A 23,093-nucleotide genomic window follows, 5' to 3' on the forward strand; every position below is an offset into this window, starting at 1 on the left:
TTTCATTGGAACATAGGAATAAGAGTAGGCTATTCCGCCCATCACACTTGCTTCACCATTTATGACAATTAATTTTGATCATTCACTTCAGGGACTTTTCCCCACACTATTCCATAACCCTTTTTTTTCATTGGTATTTGGAAATCTGTCAATCTCTCTACTTTAAACATACTCAGTGACTGAAATTCCTCAACCCTCTGTGTAAAAACAGATTCTCTTCACCTTAGAGATAGTAGAAACTGCAGATGTTGGAGAATCTGAGATAACAAGGTGTAGAGCTGGGTGAACACACAGGCCAAGCAGCATCGGTGGAGCAGGACGGCTGACGCCTCAGGCCTAGATCTTCGTGCTCCTCTGATGCTGTTTGGCCTGGTGTGTTCAACCAGCTGTATACCTTGTTCTCTTCACCTTGGTCTTAAGTGGCTTTGCCCTTATTTTAAACTGTGTCCCCAATCAGAGAAAGCTTTTTCTCTACATGTACCCTGTCTACCCCTTTAAATATTTTGTTGCTGTGGAGAATACTGCTTCACTTTGCCCAATTTCTCCTCAATCTCTGAGAATACCCTGGTGCTGGTCTCCTGCTCACCAATTTGGGGCTTTTTTCCTTAAAGAGATGGCATGGGCCTCTTGCTAGTTTTCCAGCCAGCAGGTAGGATCCCTTTTGCCTACATTAAATATTGCTCTTTACTACTATGAGAAGGTTATTGGTGGTAAGTTTAACTTTTAATCTTGAAAGGGAGTCCTTAAGTGAGGTGCTTCCCTCTTACCCTCCTTAGCTACTCCTCGTGGGACCGAAAGCTCTCCCTATCAAGGGGCAAACGTGATGATCTGCTAGGTATTCTCCCTGCCCCTGAACTCTTCCCATCAACCTCAAAATTGACGTCATATGTGTAGCTTTTAGTATATACCTACCCATGCATATTTCCAGTGTGTAGGCAGTACATTTGCTAAATTTGAATCTTTATATGCATGCAAGAATTCCCTTACATGTCTAAATTGCTCTGTGCTGGATTCAAATTCACATTTGAAATGGAGCTCCCTTTCCTTGATTCCTAATTAAGAAATCACTGGATGTTCTCTTTCAGTGTCTACCACTAACCTTGGCTGGCCAATGTAGGCGTTGGGATATTACAGTTTCATTCATTTAAGGTCTGCCTTATTTGCAACTTTCTAAATCGGGGTCAAGTCATTTGTTTAGCACTTGCTTATTTTTATTTTACTTTCTCACATTTTCATCTCTATCTTGAATGTCTGACTTCTTTTTCTGAGACTATGCCCTGAGTTTCTGAGATTTTCCTATGAAGGGAATTGTCCCTTCTGCACTTCTGCTGCCTAGGTCCCTAAGAATTTTGTATGTATCAACAAAATCACTTCTTATTTTTCTATATCTCAAAGACCAAAATCTAAATTTACTCAAGCTGTCTTAAGAAGACAGACCTTCCATACCTGTATCAACCCAGTGAACCTTCTCTGGACTGCCTCCAGTGACAGTCCTTTATTCCTTAGTTAAGGGGCTGAAAATTCTTCACAGCATTCAAACTGTGGTCTGACATGTGCCTTGTATAGTTTTAGGATTCTGTTTCCTTTGAAATGAACACTAATATTACATTTGCCTTCCCCATTACCTGCTGAACTTGAATGCTAGCTCTTTGTGATTCATGGAAGCAGACTCCATCCCTTTACAAATAAAGATGTTATATGGCAGTTTTCCACTTCTCTGCGTCTTTCCCAGAATCAAGAGTTTCCTAGAAGGTTGCTACCAGTGCACCCACATTCTTAGGATATTTCTCACTGGGTACAGGAGACTTATCGGTCTTTAGCCCCATTAGTTTTCCAAGCACTTCTTCTCTAGTGATTGTTATTGTATTTATTTTCTGTCTTGTTTTTGCCCCTTGAATATTTAGTAATTTTGGAATACTGCTACTGTCTTCTACTGTGAACACTGGTACAAAGTATTTATTCAACTTCTTTGCCATTCCTGGTTTACAAAATGAGACGTTTGCTGGAACTTGTGAGGGAAGGCTGTGGAACTTGTTAGGGGTTGTAAGAATGTGGCCCAAAAGGGAATTTAAGGAAAATGTCATTGATCAGATTGGAGCTTTAGCTGCAACTAAGAATCTGCAGGTAAACAGCAATATGAGTGCCAAAGAAATGAATTGGGTAGATGAGACATGCAAAAGTTTTTTTGTTTAAAGGTAAAATGACCCATTATTCTTCAAATGAAGCACAAATGTCCATAATTATATTAAGGGATAAAAGAGCTACTCAAACCCTCTTGCTGAATGGTGATGGAATTTTATGTTTCAATGGAAGCGAAAGTGTTAATGAGTGGAATAGTTGGAGTGTAAATCCTGATTCCATTGTATGAATATCCAAATGGCATGTGACTTTGTATGGACTGGTGGTAGTCAGGGAAATTTAGAAATTACCCGTGGATGAAGTTGACTTATTTCTGGAGAATGAATCAGCTGGAGTAAAAGTTACAGCTTCACCTGTAATCATGGGTAATCTGAGTAAGGTTGAAGTGACAGAACAGTTGCAAGAACAGGTTCTGGGTATTTTTCTATTTTGTGTGGTGACCGGAGCAATGGCTAAACAAAGTGCAACACCCAGAGGTCAAAGTAATACCTCAGATGGATGGTAGAGTAGCCAAAACTCTCACTAACAATAAGGATAATTCAAAAGAAGTGCTCACCATGTCTTCATTAATTGAGGCTGAGAAAGTAGGCCCCAAGTTAAGTAAGTTAGCTGTAGGCAGTGAATGGACAGTTCATCAAATAGTGGCACTGCCCAAATCATAAGAAGGTATTGAGAGTAACACTATTTTTGGAATTCGCTCATGAGATGTGTTTATTGGCCAGTATTTATTGTCCATCCCTAGCTGCACTTTAGAAGGTGGTGGTGGTCAGCTGCCTTCTTGAACAACTGCAGTCCGTGTGCTGTAGGTACAGTTACAATGATGTTGGAGGGGGAATTCCATGATTATGGCCAGGCCACACTGAAGGAACAGTGATATGTTTCAAGGTCAGGATGAAGTTGCTATTGCAGGGTATGAAGCAATACTGAAAAGGTAATTATTTAGGTATTTCACCTGGCAGTGACCTCAAGGCAACATAGTGCAATTCTGGAAAACATACCATACCTGTCAGGTAGTAGGAAAATGTCAATATACAATTAAACTAGAACCTTTGATTCTTCAAAGACTGAGATGAGAATTGTTCAGTCAAGTGTCAATGAGTTATGTAGGGCCATTATGAGTAACAAAATCAGTATGCTAGTAATATGATATGAATTCTAAAAACTATTCCTTTAAGTACCAATGTAGCTCCTGCTGGAGTGTTTAATCAGCTTTTTGCTCATTATGGCCAGCCAATTGAAATACAATCTTATCGAAGTTCTAACTTACATCAGATATTTTTGAGGACATCATTAGCAGGTTAGGTATAAAACAGTTGAAGTCAACTGCAAATCATTCTAATAACCATGATGAAAGCATGTTGTCATGAATATCTCCAGGATAGGAACAAGGGATTATATTTCTTATTGTTTGCCTTCAGAGACTCCCCTAATTAATCCACTGGGTTGAGTCCATTTGAATTGGTCTATGCCCATGGGATTTGTGGCTCGTTAAAGTTGGTTAAGGAAAAGTTCTCAAGACTGAAAGACAAATCCTCAACGTTTGAAGAGGGGCTCATGTTTTTCGAAAGTCTCACAAGAGCAGGTAGAACAAGAGAATTTAAAAGTTTCACAGGGAAGAATAAAGAAAAATTGGGCTGATAAATATTCAGCAACTAGAACATTTCAGGCAGGAAATGAAGTGTTGGTATTGTTGCCTTTGCAGTTTGAACTTGTCTCAACTAGTATGCTAAGGCAAACAGTAATAAAATTTAAATTTCTCACCCCCTCACTCCTCCATCTATCACCCTGCCACTTAAATTTGGCAGCTTTATGGCATTTTAGCATTAGCCCCCCACCAGTCATAAATGTGAAGGCTCCATCTCCTTCCAGGAAAGAAGATCTAATTAATCTCCACTTAAGGCTAATGATTATTTCAATTACATTTGTTTTATTTGCACTCTGCTGGCAGTAGTAGGCTGCGTAGACTTGTGTTATTGACAGACATGGAAATGTCTGCAGTTTTCGCTGTTTTGCATCTTTCACCAAAAGATATCAAATATTAAAACGTTGAAAGCAGAAAGAGATGTTAAAATTAAAAGTATTGCAAAGTTATGCTCTTAGCTGCAAAGGTTGTTATAAAGACTGCTTGTAATATTAACTTTAATTTTGATGCTTACTTTTGGATTGTCGGTTTCTTAGCCACAGAACCACTCTGTAGAAGGGTCATTGGATTCAGAATATCAACTCTGTTTCTGTCTCCATAGATGTTGCCAGATCTGCTGAGTTTCTCAGGCAATTTCTGTTTTAGTGCCATAAAATAGAGTTTCACCTATAATATAAACTAAATATCAATGTGAAAAGCAGTAGATTACTGAAACTGAACAATGCTGGTGGTGTTCCTAAGTTATGCATGTAATGCTATTGACGCATTTTCTGCATTGTATCAACACATCCTGTAGATTTCCTCCCCAGATTTTAAAACTGTCTTTTTCTTTGTTCTGAAGCAAAGAAGGTTTTTATGAAATTAGCAGTGGGCCAACAGGAGTTTCCAGGTAAGAATTAAAGATTTTTCCTGCTATTCTTCATGTGAAAAATCAACGGAGGTGATTCATTTGATGATTTTCTTATCTTTATACATTTTTCTTTGTGAAGAATAACTAGTATGAAAAATCCTGCTATCAGTGCTGAATCATGATGTTCAAATTTAAGCAAATATTTTTCCCCCAAGACTCCTGAAAGGCACGCCTCAAATTGCGATGTAATGTCAGTGGTACTTTATGCTTTATTGCTTCATAATATCCAATCAAATTGTTCAACCATGATGAATTTCACTTATGCCCATTTCTTCTTAATTAAGGAGAGTTTCTGAGAAGAAAAAGGAACTATGATTGTCAGTGGCCTGAGAAGGAATTTCTTCTCTTGAAGGGTTGTGAATCTGCAGAAATCTTTACAACAGGAGGACTGTTGAGGCTGTGTCATCAAATGTATAAAGAGACAGATTTTTAATCAGGAAGGAAGTCAAGGATTATGGGGAAAAGAAAGGCAAGTGGTGTTGTGGAATATCAGATCGGCCATGAATGGCACAGCAGATTTGATGGACTGAGTGCTCTGAATGCATCTTACTCATCTACACAATGCTTGTTATCTTAGTTTGGTTTCTTAGTGCTCACTTACTGTGCGTTTACTTGAGGGCTGCCAGCCTCTGAGGCTAGCGTTGCTTTTTGCCACAGTGAGAGTCAGGTAGCTTATCACAGCAGTGAGCCTTGAACAATCAAGAGGATGGTCATGTTGCTGTATGGTACTGTGCTACATCAGTGTCACAGCTACAGTTTTTGCCAACACCTTACCTGGTGAATATACTGCATGTGCTTTAAGTAAATAGCCATACGTGAATGTCAACAGGAAGCTTGAGATTAAGGAGAATTACAGTCACAGGTACATCTACGATCCACTTAAGGGCCTAGTATGATTTCAGGCCAGGTTTGAGGCTGTGTTAAGCCAGGTGCTTGGTTTTCATTGTGCGAGGATTGGGCCACAGTCAGTCCTGCAGAAGAAATGCAACCAGTCTAGGAATTACAGAAACGTTATTTGATGTGTTATGAAGACATTAGTCCTAAACTGATGCCAATCCTGCAGTGTGACAAAAGGAGGGACCTGGTACAGTTGATGAAGTGGAACTTTTTAGTGGTGATGCAGGAGCAGGAGAGTGGTGAGGTTTTCCCAGTGAGTAAGTAGAAAATGCAGAAAGGTAGGTAATGGTTAGTAATTTGGGAGATCGAGGTGGGTGACAGCTAATGGGTGGATATGATGCATGTAATACTGAGAGTTGTGATCCATAAGCCTTAGTGAGATGTGTGTGCAGTGGCAAAGCGAGAGTGAGTTATGGCCCTCTGAGTATGTGAAGTGCCAAAGATCATTCACTTTCTTCATCCACCGCTGTGAGTTATTTTTTGCTTTGGCCGCACTCTGACCGAGGCAGCGACTGGGATATAGGCAGGCTCGAACTCTTTGACAGTCAGCAGGACACAACACTGCCTCCTCTCCAAGGGTCTAGGCCTGAAACGTCAGCCTTCCTGCTCCTCTGATGCTGCTTGGCCTGCTGTGTTCATCCAGCTCTAAACCTGGTTATCCCTTTCTGGCCTATGTCCTGAATATAGAGCCTTGGGCACCAGTATGTGAGCGGCAGTTTCTAGCTTGTAGCATCTGAAGTGGTGTGCGACTGGAGCATATGACATCAGTCAGCGCTGGCTAGTCTCCTCCACCTTGATTCCCTGAGATAGATACCATTGAGCTTGTATGTACAATTAATAAGGTGAAGAATGAGAATTCTGCATGAGAAAAGTCACCAAGAGCCATGGCTGACTGGGTGTCATGAATCTTCAAAAGAAAATCACTGGCTGAAAATGGGAAAATTCAGATCAATGTATGTACCATTCAGTTTGACTGTTTTCTGTCTGCACTGTTAAACACATGTCACACTGCCCTGCACCTAATTTAGAGCAATAGGGAGGGGATGTGGATGGTAACCCTCTCTTCCTATTTTGGTTTTTATACCACTGCAATTTAACTGTAGTGCTCTGAAGAGAATATAAATGCAAATTACATGAAAATGAATAACATGACCTCTGCCCTCAAACTTCCTTTAATATCACTGGGTGCATTTCAGGGACAGATTGTTTCCAGTAAAACAACAGTGCTACAGATTGCTAGAGCTGTCATTTAGATACTATTTGTCTGAAGGAAGAAAAGTTTTTACTTACGGCTTTTTGAATGAAAAATAGTTTTAGTTCTTCTGTATAACAGTTTACACTTGTGATGAAAACAGTGTTTAGAAAGCATCTACCAGTCCAAAAATGATGGTTGATTTGACGGGTGATTTAACCAGCTTTGTACAGACCCCATGAAACATGGGAAACAGCTAAGAGTGAGATGAAGAGCGTATACCCCACCTGCATTTATTGACTTATTTGGAGGGAGCAACCAAAGTTATTTGCCCTGCTCTTCCCTGAGCACAGGTCTCTACTCAGAAACTAAGCCTCTAAAGAAGTCTGTGTACTCGGTTCTTTGGTTAAGCTGTCTGTACCTCTGCTGAGTTTCATACAATTTAAACGAGGAGTTTTTTAAAATTCACTCATGGGACACTAGGTATCACTGGCTGACCAGCATTTATTGCCCATCCTTAGTTGCCCTTGAGAAAATGGCAGTGAGTTGCTTTCTTGAATCGCTGCAGTCCATGTGTTAAAAGTGTCGTTAGGGGGACAATTCAAGGACGTTGACTGAGTGACACTGAAGGAATAACGATGCACTTCAGCATTGTGAGTGGCTCAGAGGGAAACCTGCAGGTGATGATGTTCCCATGTATCTGCTGCCCTTGTCCTTCTAGATGGTAGTACACAATGGGCGTTTGATTTTTATTGTTTCTACTTTTAATCCTTCATTTCTACAAAAACAAAAAAATTGAAACTGCTTCACACCAAATGGATTGTAGAATGGCATCATTCAAGTAAATGCTTACAGTGGACTGAATAGCTAGGGTCGATAATGGTCACCATAAAACTACTGGACAATTGTAAAATCCCAACTGGTTCCCTAATGTCCTTTAGGGAAGGAAATCTGTTGCGCCTGATTGCTTTGGCCTAGATGTGACTGCAGACCTAACGCAATGAGTTTGACTCCAAACTGCCCTCTGTCCTACAAAACCACTCTGTTGTATCCAGGAGTCTGAGTCACCATTTCCTTCTCAAGAACAATAGTGGTAAATAATAAATATTCACCTTGCCAATGAAACTCACTCCCCATGAATGAATAAATAACTGAAAATCGAATCGTTAAATGTCCACTTCTTATAGCCTGTTCAGAGAATATTTTTCCTACTTTTAATTCATTTCTTTTTCCATTATCAGACTGCATCTAAAGCCTGGTTTTATTGATCCAAAAGAAGCTGATTGGATGTTTGAACAGCTGTATGCGGAAATACCCTGGCAGCAAAAATCAAACATCAGAGAGGGTTTGTTTCATTTAAGAAATATTGTAATTTTATAGCATCTTGTATTTGTGAAAGAAATATTTCATTTACTTCAATGCCTCAACATTTAGAAAAAGAGACATTTTGTTCATTTTCTTGTATGTTTTTCAACTTCTTTGCCCTGTGTAAGTTTTCTGTCTATACACTTGTGAACCAGCCAGCAGAAAGTGTTAGTGATATGATTTCTCACTTTTCTTCTTCGGGAGAACTAGCCTCAATTAGATACATTTGTCAAGAATTTAGAACTTGTAACTTCCGAGCATCATAGTACTCTGTGTCATTTCAAATCTTTGACACCTTGCCATGCCACCTGAGTTCCATTCCAAAGATCTGTATTGATCCAAAAATATTCTTTTGTTTGACTTCCATTGGGGTCACTATGTCACAAGAAAAGGTAATCAGTAGTGTTCCATGAGTGCTCGGGAATTTCAGATCTGAACTGCATAGGACCTTTCAGAAACAAAAAGCGATAAATTCCTTCCAATGAGCTGCAAGAATTGGAAGCCATTCACCTGACCAGAATTCACAACTGGAATCTGATAAGTTCTATTCTAAACAATCTGGAAACTCATGCGATGGAGCTGATTCTTGACCAGCTCAGGAATTTCTCAGCTTGCATATCGGATAAGGCAGGTGTTTACAGTACTGCTTTTGCATTCAGTGGAGAAAGAAATCTAACTGGGCATGGACCAGCCTACAGAGACACTGTGCAGAAACACCAGACACACTGTCAGATTCACAGATCTTAAGTTGTAAAACCTGCAACCGAGCCACTGATATCTGCCTCTTGGAACAGTTGTGGTGAAAAATTACACAAGTGTAAACAAAAATTTCCTTTAAGTTATTTTACATCTCCAAGCTCATTGGTTTATGGTTAATGATGAGCATGTAAGAATTTGATCTGTGGTATTTCTGGAGCCTTTAAAGCTCAATGCAATTTTTTTTTGATTTGTGCAGTATCTCATTTGACTTGAAGTTGGCATTTTATTTGTAGCAATTATTGATGAAGTGTAATGATAAAATTCTAGTTTCTGACAGAAAATGCTTGCTGAGTTAACGTTAGAAGTGCACCTATTATTTTTAAACTGGCAAGCACAGAAACTACACGTTCTGAGCAAAATGGCTGAGTAGCGATTTTAATAGTCACTGGAACTGTTTTTTATTTTAATAATCTCAACAACATGTTGATCAAATTGATCACTTATTTGATTTATAATTTAAAATCACGCTTACTCACTGGTTCTAGTCTTATTATTTTTTATTGTTGAAAGTTATTCAGAAATTTATTTCAACTGAACTAATAGCTAAAATGTTTGCTGGAGCATTGACACTGTGCTTTGGAATCTGAAAGATTTGGAAAAAATTTACAATTGCTGGTCAGCTGTTTTCTTATACAGAGTACTGAACCTACATAGAATTGATTCTTCTTGCAAGGAATACTTTAGTACTGTGCCTTTACTCAGACATATCTTTTAATTCACGAACTGCAGTAAAGGTATTTCTGTGCTGATTGTGCCAGCTTCCTGACCATTTAAAACACTGCATCCTTGCAGTTCTGTTAGATATCCTTTTTCAGCCTACAAACTTGGATGCATGCCTTAATAATCCCTGTCTTATTTTATTATACTATAACTTATTCTGTAAATGTAGATTTATTGTTCCTCTAATACTTTGTTTTAGCTGTAAAACTCACATTCCAATCCCAATTCTCATTTGATTTTAATCTAATGTAAGTGCAATTTGATTTAATGCTCAATCTAATCGCAATACAAGCCAACTTTCACTTTACATTGGTAAATATTTACCTGATCGAAAAAATTAATGTCCCTTGATATGTAACACATGTACAGTTAAATTTGTCTTTTTCCTACTGCTACATATGCAATGAGCAAACAAAAACATTCTCATTGTTTCTTAGTAAATTGGCTACATCTTCTGATAAAAGAACACCCAACACACACACACATGCCTGACACTTAATTGCAAATGACAAACTTCTAATCGGCATGTATTTGTTGCCTGGTACTCTACAAAGATGCCTCAACACTTATCCTGTCATTGTAGATTTGGGCTAAATATTTTGATGTCCAGATATTTACATTATTCTGCCTTGAATTTTTAATCACATGCTTAAGAACGGGATGAGAAGTAATTTTCACCAAAGCTGTACTGGGCATGCCTTGTTCTTATACAGATTATTTTTAGAAGTAGACTTGTTGAACAACCCCTGACTGGTAGCCATTTCAAAGAGGGTGCCATTGTCTTAACCAAATTAAATTTTCTTGTAAATCAGTTCTTTCTCTGATTGTTTTGTGAAGTGATTCTAGTATGTTTAAAAAAAATGATAATGCCTGAAATGATAAAAGAGTAATGCAGATTTTGTTTCAAATTCCAACCAACCTGAGGGGGCTTGTATTGGTTTCATGGTTGTTTGCTGATTTCTGATACCTTTATTGTGTCAGAAGAGTGTTAGATTGTGGGGGTGCCACAACAAAATTTAATCCTGTCCTCGATGGTCACTCATATTAACATAGTTTGCAGTATTCATAGAATGATCTTGAGTGAAAATTGTAGCTGATTTTCTTTATGACTAACTCCCACTTGTAATTGTGAATGCCCTGTTTTAAGTGTCAGTACAAAAGACCATAGTGTGGTATATTTGAAGCTATTGGTGAAGGGACTTACTTTTGCCTGTGAATATTTTATGTGCTCCAGGTAGATCATATCAAGAGCCGCGACTCACAGCCTGGTATGGAGACCTTCCTTACACGTACTCCCGCACAGCTATGAAATCAAACCCTCATGTATGTTATTTCACCTCCTTTAACTACCCATCTGTACTGCTATCCCTTGTACACAAGTGTTTGGTGATAATGGAGGCTTTTGTGTTCCATTTAGTGGCACCCTCTGCTGATTATGCTGAAAGATCACATTGAGAAAGTAACAGGGTACACCTTTAATTCTCTCCTTTGCAATCTGTACCGAAATGGCAAAGACAGCATTGATTGGCACAGTGATGATGAACCATCATTGGGACAGAAACCTATCATTGCATCACTTAGCTTTGGAGACACCAGAAACTTCGAAATGAGAAAAAAGCCACCACCAGTAAGTATGGCTATGTTTTGAAAAGTGCTTTCGAGTCATTGTAAGATTTTGTTACTGTATTTCATTGTTTCACATAGATGAAGTTAAATGTTCATCATATGGATGTAATACAGTGTCAATTATTGCCTATAATAGAGGAAAACCCCAGTAATTAATGGTAATTTTAAAAAAAGTTGGCCTTTCAAGTATGATCAAGCAATAGTGTAGACTGTGCAATAAAAATGAAGCATTATATTTGTCTAATAAAAAAGTAGGCTAAAAATTATTGAACGAACATGAGTTAAAACACCAAACCGTTCATGTATGATTTTTGTCTAGCAAACATTTTCAGATAATCAGAAGTCAGATAATCAGAAGTCAGCTAATCAGAATGTAGATGATAGATATTCCACTTATTAGAGAACAAAACATGTTTCTGGCTATTTATATTACTGGTAGATTGCCATAAGCCTATTTGATGTAAGAACAGAAGTAAGCCAGTCAGCTGATTGAGTCTGCTCCACCATTCAAAGTGATCATAACTGATCTGATAATCCTCAACTCCACTTTCCTGCCTTTTCCGTACAACTCTTGATAACCTTACTGATTAAAAATCTGACTAGCTCAGCCTCAACAATCCTCTGCAGGAAAGAATTCTACAGATTCACTACCTTCTGAGAGAAAAAAATTTTCCTCATCTCGGTCTTATATATGTGACACCTTATTGTGAGGGAAGAAAACCTCCATATCCACTCTGTCAAGCCACCACTCGCTAAAAATCTTGTGTGTCCAGTGTCATGTTTAAGAAGTGTCAAAAGGCCATGGTCAGATATGTGAATGGGGAGAAGGTGTACATGACCACAGCACAAATTAAAGGAGGGAGTTGAGACTTTTGCTTGGCTTGTGAGACATGTGGCTGGATTTTCAAAGTGAAGTTCAGGATAGGGTGTGTGAATGAATTTCAGGTCTAACATCACTCCAGGACTGCCCTGACATACCCCATTTTCAAATGCAAAAGGACTAATTAAGCAAGAGGAGAGCTCGGATTTCTGACAGTGGTGCCAAGCTTCTGGGATTCCGGGAGCTCTCTGCCTGACGCCCAGCAGCAAAAGCAAGCATCAGCTGTGTCAGGTTCAAGTGGGCAGCCCCTTGGAAATGGGACACAGCAGAAAGGGGTGATGGATGAGAAGTGGAGGACATGTACTTGTGCTGGTTCCTATTGGACCTTCAAGAATAAATTTTAATGTAAAGCAATTTATCAGGACTCTGTGAAAAGCCCACCTGAAGGCAGATTGGGTTCACCAGAAAAATAATCCAAAATTCCATTCTCAAACCAGCAGGCCTCTTAGAGAGCTCCTTAATAAACTGAAGAACCATGAAAAGGCAGCTGATGCATTTCCTGCTCCCTCCATCCACATACCCCACTGGACCTTTGAAAATCTAAAACTATCCTGAATGCACTAGATTCCTGAAATAACCCTGAGACTGTGATTATTAACTTCTGTCCACATTACATCCTGACAATGTAGCCTTGGCCCCAGGAGTTAGGACAAAGGGACACACATCAGAACCAAATAACAGGGGCATTGTGCTCTAGGGAGCCCCTCTGTATTCAGCTCAGGGTGGGTTCAGGAGCCTGATTTAAGAGCAGCATCGGGGCCAATGTCCTTTCCCTGGCCTTGCCCTCAGTGTTTTGCTTCCAACTCCAAGCAGTTGAAGATTTGCTTATTATTGTGCAATATACGAAATATCTACTCAAAGATAAATCAGCTTTACTGGTAATATCAGAGAGCTACTGGCTGTTCATTTCTCTGAGGTGGGGTTTTCTGCTCTTCAGGGGGCAGTAATCCTACCTCCAGCATATTAATTTGCCAACCAAGACAGACACAGGGACCTCAGCACCCATGAAATCCAGCATCGTCGTCTGCTACCTTATTTGAGCTTCCTTTTGATGATTATGAAAGATCTGGGAAGTCCCAATACTTCAAGCATGATGCTTCTTTATATTGGAGATATTTCAAACACAAAAGACAATTTGGAGTTACAGGTGGGGTGTTAAAGATACTCTTAGATAAGCACATGAATATACAAGGAATAGAGGGATATGGACCAAGGGCATGCAGAAGGGATTAGTTACATTTTGCTTCATGTTCAGCATAATATCATGGCATGAAGGGCCCATTCCAGTGCTGTATTGTTCTATGTTCTGTTCCACACTCAAATTCAGCTTACTTTTCAGCCTAGACTTTGTAACTTGAAATGGCTCCCTGACAGCCCCACCCCACCAATGCCCATGTTTGGAATTTAAAATCCTCAGTGTTGTCTTCTTACTGCAGCCTTATATTCCATTCACAGCTTTTTGTTTTATGGTTTGTCCTCTTGTGGTCGTATAATGACTGTACAGGTATTTCCCTGGAACTTCTACACTGAGCCCTTGTATCTTTTCAATTCTTCCTTTATGAGCCTTCTTGACATCTTTTTTTGATTGAGCTTCTGTTCGTCGAATTTAAACTCTCTCCTGTAGATGAGAATTTATTTCTCTGCTCTTGCACATTGTAAAGTGCAATTTTTTAAAGCACAATATGAATGCAAGCTGCTATTATTAGCTTTTGGTTGAAAAGTCAATTTATATATTTTCAAAATTCTTCAGCAATTTTATTACTTGTCTTCCCCATACTGGATTTGTGTTTGTGTCACAGCAGCAACACCTCTGCTTAAAATTTAATCTAAACCTCATATTAACTACAGTCAGATGGACTCTGATAGAATATGAGTTCCCTGATGAGGCCTGTTAACCTGGTCTAATCAGGGACCCCTTACTGACAGATATAAACAGGAGTGTCAGAGGTTCTGTTCACTCTGAGAGCTGGCTCTGAGGGAGCTGGATCAGTGTCAAGGACTCTCCACGTGCAAGTAAAGGCTGACTTGGTGATGGAATACTGGCCTCTGTGGATTTATTTCTTTTAAGGCCCCAGTTGTCTCATCTTGATCAGATGTGCAGAGGAAAGAATTCCTGGGTCTGGAAACCCAACCTCTTAAAAATGACCTCCACAGTGCCTACTTGGGATAACAAGGTATTGAGCTAGATGAACACAGCAGGCCAGGCAGCATCAGAGGAGTAGGAAGGCTGACGTTTCGGGCCTTCTTCTCTGATGCTGCTTGGCCTGCTGTGTTCATCCAGCTCTACACCTTGTTATCTCAGATTCTCCAGCATCTGCAGTTCCTACTATCTCTGCCTATTTGGGATTGCTAGATTGGAGGTCAGGCCAGGTGGCTTGCAAAGATCCATAGACTCTTCTAGTTGCTAAGATAGGCAGGGAAGATTCCCTGCTTTGGGACTGCAGCACTGTGTCCAAAAATTAAGGTAAAGGAATTAATTCTCCTAGTCCTGACTCTTCATACCACTCTTCAATCCCACACATTCTCCATGCTGCATTCATTGCAAACCATGCAGCCTAATGCCCTCAACCCATCCCCATAGTCATATTTCCCCATGCCACTCTATGCACCTTTATCCATCTCAATGGCCCCTCAACTCCCCTAAACCAACTTACTGCTAACTCATGCCAATCTATTATTCAACTTTCCCCCATGCCACCTTACCTACTACCTAAGCACATGAAAAATGTAACATTCCACAATTCAAAATTTTATATTTCAAGGTGTTCTTTGTAGAGAGATCCGCACCCATTCATTAAAAAAAAGTTGACAACTGTTCACAGGTTTGATCGTTCTTGACATTTTTGATAGTTCTTGGCAAGCTTTATTGTTCTTTCACAGCCTTTCAGTTCCAAGGGGTTTATGCACCTTTCAGCACTATCTTTCCTGCTATTAACAATTCCAAAGGATATGTGACCCATCCAAGGAATCCTGACCAATCTGACCAAGGGTACTTGATCCCACCCTTCCAGACTGCCTCAAGATCATACCCAAAGAGGTGCATTCCCTTTCAACAAAAGAGCAGCCTGGCTATCCAAATGAATCCACAAAACTCAAACCTGCTCTAATGAGGTCTAATGTGGACATGCTGGGTTCAGTGCTCCAGGGAGGTCAAAATGCTGCTTCAGTGAAGGCAGCTAGTGATTTAAATGGCTTACTGCCTCCTCAAAAAGTGCTTGTACAAAACGCAATCTGACATCACTCCCAAGATTATCAGTTATGCTGAAAATCTGGGCCCTAATTGGCTAAAATGTTAGCCTTTGGAACTGTTATCCAGGCACAGTGGCAATTTTGTAAATTTGTTTTTCATAGTCACACAGCGTAGGAACATGCCCTTCAGCCCAATACAGTCAGCGTGGACAAAATAAGCTGAATGGCCCTCTTCTGGGCTGTTTCATTTCTATGGTTCTGTGTCAATGCTGACCAATAAATTATCCTAATTTCATTTACCTGCACTTGGTCCAGAGCCTCCTGTGCCCTGGAATTTTAAGTGCTCAACCAGGCGCTTCTTAAATGATGCAAGAGTACCTGATTCCGTTACCCTCACAGGCAGTGTGTTTCATATTTCTACCACCCTCTGACGTTCCTTCCAGCTTCAACATGATGAAAACAATGAGTCCAAAATGCAAAGCCAGGAATGTACATTTAACCTGATATTATTTTAAAGGCTGAACTATTTTAAAGAGCATGAATAGATTGTATAGAAATAACTTGGAAGTAGAAGGATGAAGAAAGTAGTGGAAGAAAATGAAAATGAAAAGCTAGGTCGGTTCATACTCCTGGAAGATGCCAGGCAAGACCTACAATTGGTATGTATGCCAAGTAAACTAAGATAAAGGGACATGTTTAAAATACATCATAATATTGGAGATGAGGAAGAACAGCTCCTTCCATAGCCATTAAAATGACCTCAATGACTCAAAAACAGAAGATGCACACATCCATCAGCATCTGGAAAAAAAGTTCAGTCTGCTTCTTCATAGAAACCATAAGTGAGGAAGCATTCAGCCCATTAAATCCAAATCAACCCACTGGAGAGCATCCCACCCAGACCCACACGCCTCCCCCCTATCCCTGTAATCCTGCATTTCCCATGGTTAATCTACCTAGTCTACACATCCCTGGACACAATTAGCAGTTTAGAATTCTACCTTACCTGCACATCTTTAGGCTGTGGGAAGAAACCCACACAAATGTGGAGCGAATGTAAAACTCGACACGGATAGTCACCCAAGGATGGAATTGAACCTGGTGCTGTGACAACCTTTTTAAGGTTTTCTCTTTTTCAGTTTGTTGTATTTAGTCATCAATGATTCATATCTAAAATTCATTGTGAGTGCCACAGAACAGCAACTTTAATATTAATAACCTCTACTCCATGTATTAGAAGGGAAACCCTGTCATCAAAGTTCCACCCTAGAGTTTAAGCACATAATCTAGGCAGATGCTTCAAAGGAAATGGTGCAGACAGTGATATAATACTAAACCAATAACTTGTTTGCTTATTCAAGTGGGAAAAAAAATCAGTGGAACTATTCAGAGACAAGTTTAATTTTTCCATGATATTCCTGGCCAACTTATTCCCTGAACCTGCAATGTCAAAAATGTAATCGTTTGGTCGCACAGAACTTCAATGTTACTTAAAAAAACACGCAATTTATTGAAGCATTTTTTATTGTACTCATCAGACAACATGTACATGTTCATTCTATTTGCAAAGAATAGAATCCTGTGTCTTAATATGTGTAGCTTCCAACAGTGTATCTATTTTAACTCCACAAACTAGGTGTCAGCCATTCTCTGGTTCATTTCTCAGGTCAATGCTGTGACAAATCAGAGTCAACCTGCTTAATATAAAATTTAAACATAGCTTGAAAGTTAAATGTCAGTCATCACCTAATTGCTGTATTTTCTTCGGTAATGCCATCATCAGTCAGAGCCATTTGCCAATCAGTCTTTTCTCTCGTACAATAAAAATGTTGGTTTCCTTTCACTGCGAAATTTCTTGAAATTGTCCTGAGTGCAAGACAAAGAACTTCAACAAAATATGTCCTTTTTATGCATTACTCAAATACAAATTCATTGCTAATTTATTTCATCGCTGTCAGGAGGATATTGCTTTGTCTTTATGAGTCTATTTTTCGACAAAATAGTGACAGCCTTCAAACTAATTCACAGGATAGTTGCTCATGTTGTGTTGAAGGTATAAAACAAAGTTGTTTAAGTTCAATTTCATTCTTCATCAGAGCTCATTTCAAACTCATCATTCCTTTTTGAATTGAAATTTTTGAATATTTTTGTGTTGAAACTTGACGACTGATGACTTGCAGAACCAGCAAAGACATGCACATTGTTTTGATATTTGTGAGCAACATTTATGTGCACACCTGAATTGACTAGATCATTGAAATATTCAACCTTCTAAGGTTCGCCGCCTTCATGCTATTTAGTTCTTTATCCAAAGCAGCAATGTCATCAGCTCTTAAATTTTAAACAGAAGAAACATGTTTAACAATTCAATACCACATGAAACAAACAACTTTTTAGTAAGAAAATAATTCCAATAGCACCACTCCTTCAGCAGCAACCAAAATTTGTGTTATGGCTCATTAATAATGGAAGACTTATAAAAGGTTCTTGAGTAATTGTATTTTTGCTAAATTTCTAATATTATGGGGCATTTATAAGCTTTCTTTTATTGCTGTTTAATGCTGTTGACAAGAATTTTCCAAAACTTAGTGCAATTACTAATTGAGTAATAAAAATTGTAGCCAAAGTTATGGTAATTTTTCAATTCTAAAGTATAGCCAAAATGATTAAGTTTTTTGTTACAAAGCTGACTACAAGATTTCAGTGGTGATTCTGCATTGTCATCTGGCCTTGAGACTAGTAGTACTTGTCGAGCCAGGTCTCTGATTATATAACTAATTAGAGCCATTCTGCAGAAACATGAACAAAGATTGTTCAATGAATATCAGAATTTAGTGCAACTTGGTTTTATTTCTAGATTACAACAAAGGTCTTAGAATAGCAGATACAGCATATGGATTTTGTTGCTGTAAAAAAAATTGCCCTCAATGCATTTGTCATCGTGGCCATCCCTTTTGAAAAAGAGCTTCATTCATCATAAACTAATATACTGACTCTCCAACTATTTTTTGGAATCTTTCAGCACTTTCAGAGATAAGTCCAAACCTGGCCCATCTCTTTTCCATTTATTTGAGCAATCATTAGGGATCTACATAAACTTAAATTACACTTGCAGTCTTATTAACCTGGTGAACAATTTCAAGCATAGGATTTGGATTTTGGCTTCTAAACTACTCTTAAAAAATCTTGAAACATTTATAAACTAATAAATAACTTGCAATTAATACTATCCAATTGACTTGTACAAAGTAGAAGTTCTGAACCCTAACATCTAATCCTATTTCATTTCCTAGTTTTGTGCTCAGGTTGCACCCAGTGATGTACAACCTTAGTCTCCTTAGGGAAGAGTTTCATTCCCGTACCCCAACACTAACTCACATAGCATGTTGCTATTTGCCAACTCAATTGATCTGACATTTCTCATGTCATTTATGGGTGAGTTGTTTAGCTCAGTTGGCTAAATGTCTTGAATGTGATGGAGCATCAAGATAACAGCATGGATTCAATCTCTAATGGCTATGGCAGTTCATGAAACCCTACTTCCTCACTTGAGCCCAGACATGGTCACCCTCAAACTAGGCATAATTAATTGTCTCTTTGTAACAGACCAAGATGTCTATGGTCTTTTTTGGACATTGTCACCTTATCATACTGATATACACATATCTTCACTCTAGTTAGTTTCTGCCAACTTCTCACATTTCCGCAGGTTTTTGGTACTGCTATTATCTGTGACCTTTTGTTCAGTTGTTAGCAGAGTTATCCACTACAGTTTGATCTCTGGAATTTCCTTCCCCCAAAGGTGCACATACACATTTACTTTTTCTCTCTACTTTTCTCTTTCTCGAGTTTTGTTCTTCATTTACATCTGCCACTTAAGGTTTGCAGTGGTAACGTTTTGCCCCTTTTTGTCACACTATTCATTTGTAATCAATATATTTTAAAAGCAGATGGACAACTTCCAACAAGTCTGGTACACTGATAAGATCTAGGCTAACAAAGAATTTGTTACTCACTGACAAAGATGTGGATTTGAATCCAGATTCTAGAATTTTTTAATGATCCGTTTATATTGAGAGATGGGGCGAAGTGATTTTATTTTTAGAATGTTGTTAATTATTTCAGAACATTGTGGATTATCTCAGCTGCTGTGGTGCAGTTTGTCACAGCTATAAAAATGTGAACAAGCAGTTGGATGTGAACATTGCTCAGTGAGATGGGATCTTGTAACAAAATTATCCCTTTTTCCGGATTTATAGTTCTGTGATATTAACCAGGCAGGGAGAAATCTCCAAGGAAAGCTGCATAATTCTGCAGAAGGGTCTCGGCCCAAAACATCAGCCTTCCTGCTCCTCTGAAGCTGCTTGGCCTGCGTTTTTCATCCAGCTCTACACCTTGTTATTGCTAATTAATGTTGAGTTAACACAGAGTGGTAGAGGGATGTACTGTACAAAGTGCCCTCTTCATTTGCTTTCTTGCCTGTTTTACTTAACTTCTTTCCTATTTCTTTTCCCATGTTACTTCACAAGTTTATTCATTCTTTATCCCATATTTTTTCACCCTTCCTTCTCTCCATAGACCTTCGGTAAATCTATTTCTCCAAACAGGCTTTCGGGATCCCCCAGATTTCTATCTGAAATCAATCCCCGTTTTAACGTTCTCTTCCTTCTCCTCCACCCCCAGCACTTCCCAACTGAAGCACCCTTGGGGAATTTAGCTTTATTGGAAATATGTTGTAAGTAAAGTTTTCTGCTTGCTGCGACAGTTTTTTCAAGAAGCAGTGATTATATGTAGACAAGTGAAGGCTCAGTTATATTGCAGCTCAGTTTTTTTTATTCACTCATGGGACGCAGGCATTGCCAGTTGAGCCAGCATTAATTGCTGGTCCCTAGCTGCCCTTGAGAAGGTGTTGATAAGGTGCCTTCTTGAGCTGCTGCAGTCCTCATGCTGTAGGGAAGTAATTCCATGATTTTGACCCAGCCACAGTGAAGGAACAGTGATATATTTCCAGGTCATGATGCTGAGTGACTTTGAACGGAACTTGCAGATGGTGGTGTTGCCATATATCTGCTGCCCTTGACTTTGTAGTGGTCATGGATTCTCAGGATCTTTGGTGAATTTTTGCAGTGCATCTTGTAGGTAGTCCACAAATGTGCTGCTTTGTCCTGCATGGTGTCAAGCTTCTTTGGTGTTGTGGGAGCTGCATGCATCTAAGCCAGTGGTGAGTATTCTATCATATTCTTGACTTATGCCTTGGAAATGATTGACAGACTTTGTGGAGTCAGGAGGTAAGTTGTACGCTGCAGTATTCCTAGCTTCCAACTCGCTCATGTAACCAAGTCTGTTTATGTAGCAAGTCAAGTTGAATTTCTGGTCAATGGTAAACCCAAGGATGTTGATTGTAGGGTATTCAACACTATTGTATATCAAGGAGCAGTAGTCAGATTGTCACTTATTGGAGATGGTCATTGCCTGACATTTGTGTGGCATGAATGTTATTTGTCAGTTGTCAGTCTAAGCCTGGATATTGTCCAGATTGTGTTGCATTTAAGGATGGACTGTTTCAGTATCCAAGGAGTCATGAATATTGCTCAACATTTTGCAATCATCAGTGAACATCCCCATTTCTGTCCTTATGATTGAGGGAAGTTCATTGATGAAGCAGCTGAAAGTGGTTGGGTCTAGGACACGACTCTGAGGAACTCCTGCTGAGATGTCTTGGAACTGAGATGACTGACTTCTACCAACCACGACTATCTTCATAAGTGCCAGTTATGACTCCAGCCTGGGGATATTTTGTCTTCTGAAATTCATTGATTCCAGTCTTGCTACAGCTCTTTGATGCCACACTCCGGTCGATTGCGGCTTTGATGTCAAGAGCTGTCAATCTCACCTCACCTCTGGAATTCAGCTCTTTTGTCCATGTTTAAACCAAAGCTGTAAAGAGATCAGAAACTGGATGTGAGTTTGCTCGCTGAGCTGGAAGGTTAGTTTTCAGACATTTCGTCACCATTCTAGGTAACATCATCAGTGAGCCTCCGATGAAGGCTTCGTCGGAGGCTCACTGATGATGTTACCTAGAATGGTGATGAAACGTCTGAAAACTAACCTTCCAGCTCAGCGAGCAAACTCACATCCAGAACGTCAACCTGAGCTACAAATCTTCTCAAAACTTGCTAGATCAGAAACTGAATGGCACTGGTGGAACCAAACAGGGCATCTGTGAGCGGGTTATTGCTGAGCAGGTATTGCTTGGTAGTGCTGTTAATGACATTTTCTATCCTTTACTCGTGGTTGAGAATAGACTGATGGATTGTTAACTGGCCAGGTTGTGTACAGGGCATACTTAGGCAATTTCCACAAGGTCAGGTAGATGCCAGTGTTATAATTGTACAGTGTGACCTGGGGAATGGCAAGTCCTTGAGCACAGATCTTCAATACTATTGCTGGAATGTTGTCAGGGCCCATAGCCTTTGCAGTATCCAGTATCTCCAGCTGTTTCTTTGTATTTCATGGAGTGAATTGTCTTGGCAGAAAACTGGTATCTGTAATAATAAAATGTGAGGCTGGATGAACACAGCAGGCCCAGCAGCATCTCAGGAGCACAAAAGCTGACGTTTCGGGCCTAGACCCTTCATCAGAGAGGGGGATGGGGTGAGGGTTCTGGAATAAATAGGGAGAGAGGGGGAGGCGGACCGAAGATGGAGAGAAAAGAAGATAGGTGGAGAGGAGAGTATAGGTGGGAAGGTAGGGAGGGGATAGGTCAGTCCAGGGAAGATGGACAGGTCAAGGAGGTGGGATGAGGTTAGTAGGTAGGAGATGGAGGTGCGGCTTGGGGTAGGAGAAAGGGATGGGTGAGAGGAAGAACAGGTTAGGGAGGCAGAGACAGGTTGGACTGGTTTTGGGATGCAGTGGGTGGAAGGGAAGAACTGGGCTGGTTGTGTGGTGCAGTGGGGGGAGGGGACGAACTGGGCTGGTCTTGGGATGCGGTGGGGGAAGGGGAGATTTTGAAGCTGGTGAAGTCCACATTGATACCATTAGGCTGCAGAGTTCCCAAGCGGAATATGAGGTGCTGTTCCTGCAACCTTTGGGTGGCATCTGCAGGAGGCCCATGATGGACATGTCATCTAAAGAATGGGAGGGGGAGTGGAAATGGTTTGCGACTGGGAGGTGCAGTTGTTTATTGCGAACCAAGCGGAGATGTTCTGCAAAGCGGTCCCCAAGCCTCCGCTTGGTTTCCCCAATGTAGAGGAAGCCACACTGGGTACAGTGGATGCAGTATACCACATTGGCAGATGTGCAGGTGAACCTCTGCTTAATATGGAAAGTCATCTTGGGGCCTGGGATAGGGGTGAGGGAGGAGGTGTGGGGACAAGTGTAGCATTTCCTGTGGTTGCAGGGGAAGGTGCTGGGTGTGGTGGGGTTGGAGGACATTGTGGAGCGAACAAGGGAGTCACAGAGAGAGTGGTTTCTCCGGAAAGCAGACAAGGGTGGGGATGGAAAAATGTCATGGGTGGTGGGGTCGGATTGTAGATGGCAGAAGTGTCGGAGGAGTGCAGTGCCACAATGATGCCACCCGAAGGTTGCAGGAACAGCAACTCATATTCCGCTTGGGAACCCTGCAGTCCAATGGTATCAATGTGGACTTCACCAGCTTCAAAATTTCCCCTTCCCCCACCGCATCCCAAAACCAGCCCAGTTCGTCCCCTCCCCCCACTGCACCACACAACCAGCCCAGCTCTTCCCCTCCACCCACTGCATCCCAAAACCAGTC

At 40.2% G+C, this 23,093-nt stretch overlaps 1 protein-coding gene across 8 annotated transcripts in view; it reads left to right on the top strand.

The window, feature by feature from the left end:
- alkbh3 (alkB homolog 3, alpha-ketoglutarate dependent dioxygenase) overlaps nucleotides 1-23,093 on the top strand; it is a 55,200-nt gene that overhangs the window by 17,422 nt on the left and 14,685 nt on the right. For all 8 annotated transcript variants that reach the window (XM_048545779.2, XM_048545780.2, XM_048545778.2 and 5 more), the window contains 4 exons: nucleotides 4,623-4,670; nucleotides 8,022-8,125; nucleotides 10,859-10,947; nucleotides 11,042-11,251. In XM_048545779.2, coding sequence (XP_048401736.1) covers nucleotides 4,623-4,670; nucleotides 8,022-8,125; nucleotides 10,859-10,947; nucleotides 11,042-11,251 — 451 coding nt within the window. The remainder of the gene's footprint in view (nucleotides 1-4,622; nucleotides 4,671-8,021; nucleotides 8,126-10,858; nucleotides 10,948-11,041; nucleotides 11,252-23,093) is intronic.

Source organism: Stegostoma tigrinum, chromosome 17 (genome assembly GCF_030684315.1).
Source record: "Stegostoma tigrinum isolate sSteTig4 chromosome 17, sSteTig4.hap1, whole genome shotgun sequence".
In the NCBI taxonomy this organism is placed as follows: Eukaryota; Metazoa; Chordata; class Chondrichthyes; order Orectolobiformes; family Stegostomatidae; genus Stegostoma; species Stegostoma tigrinum.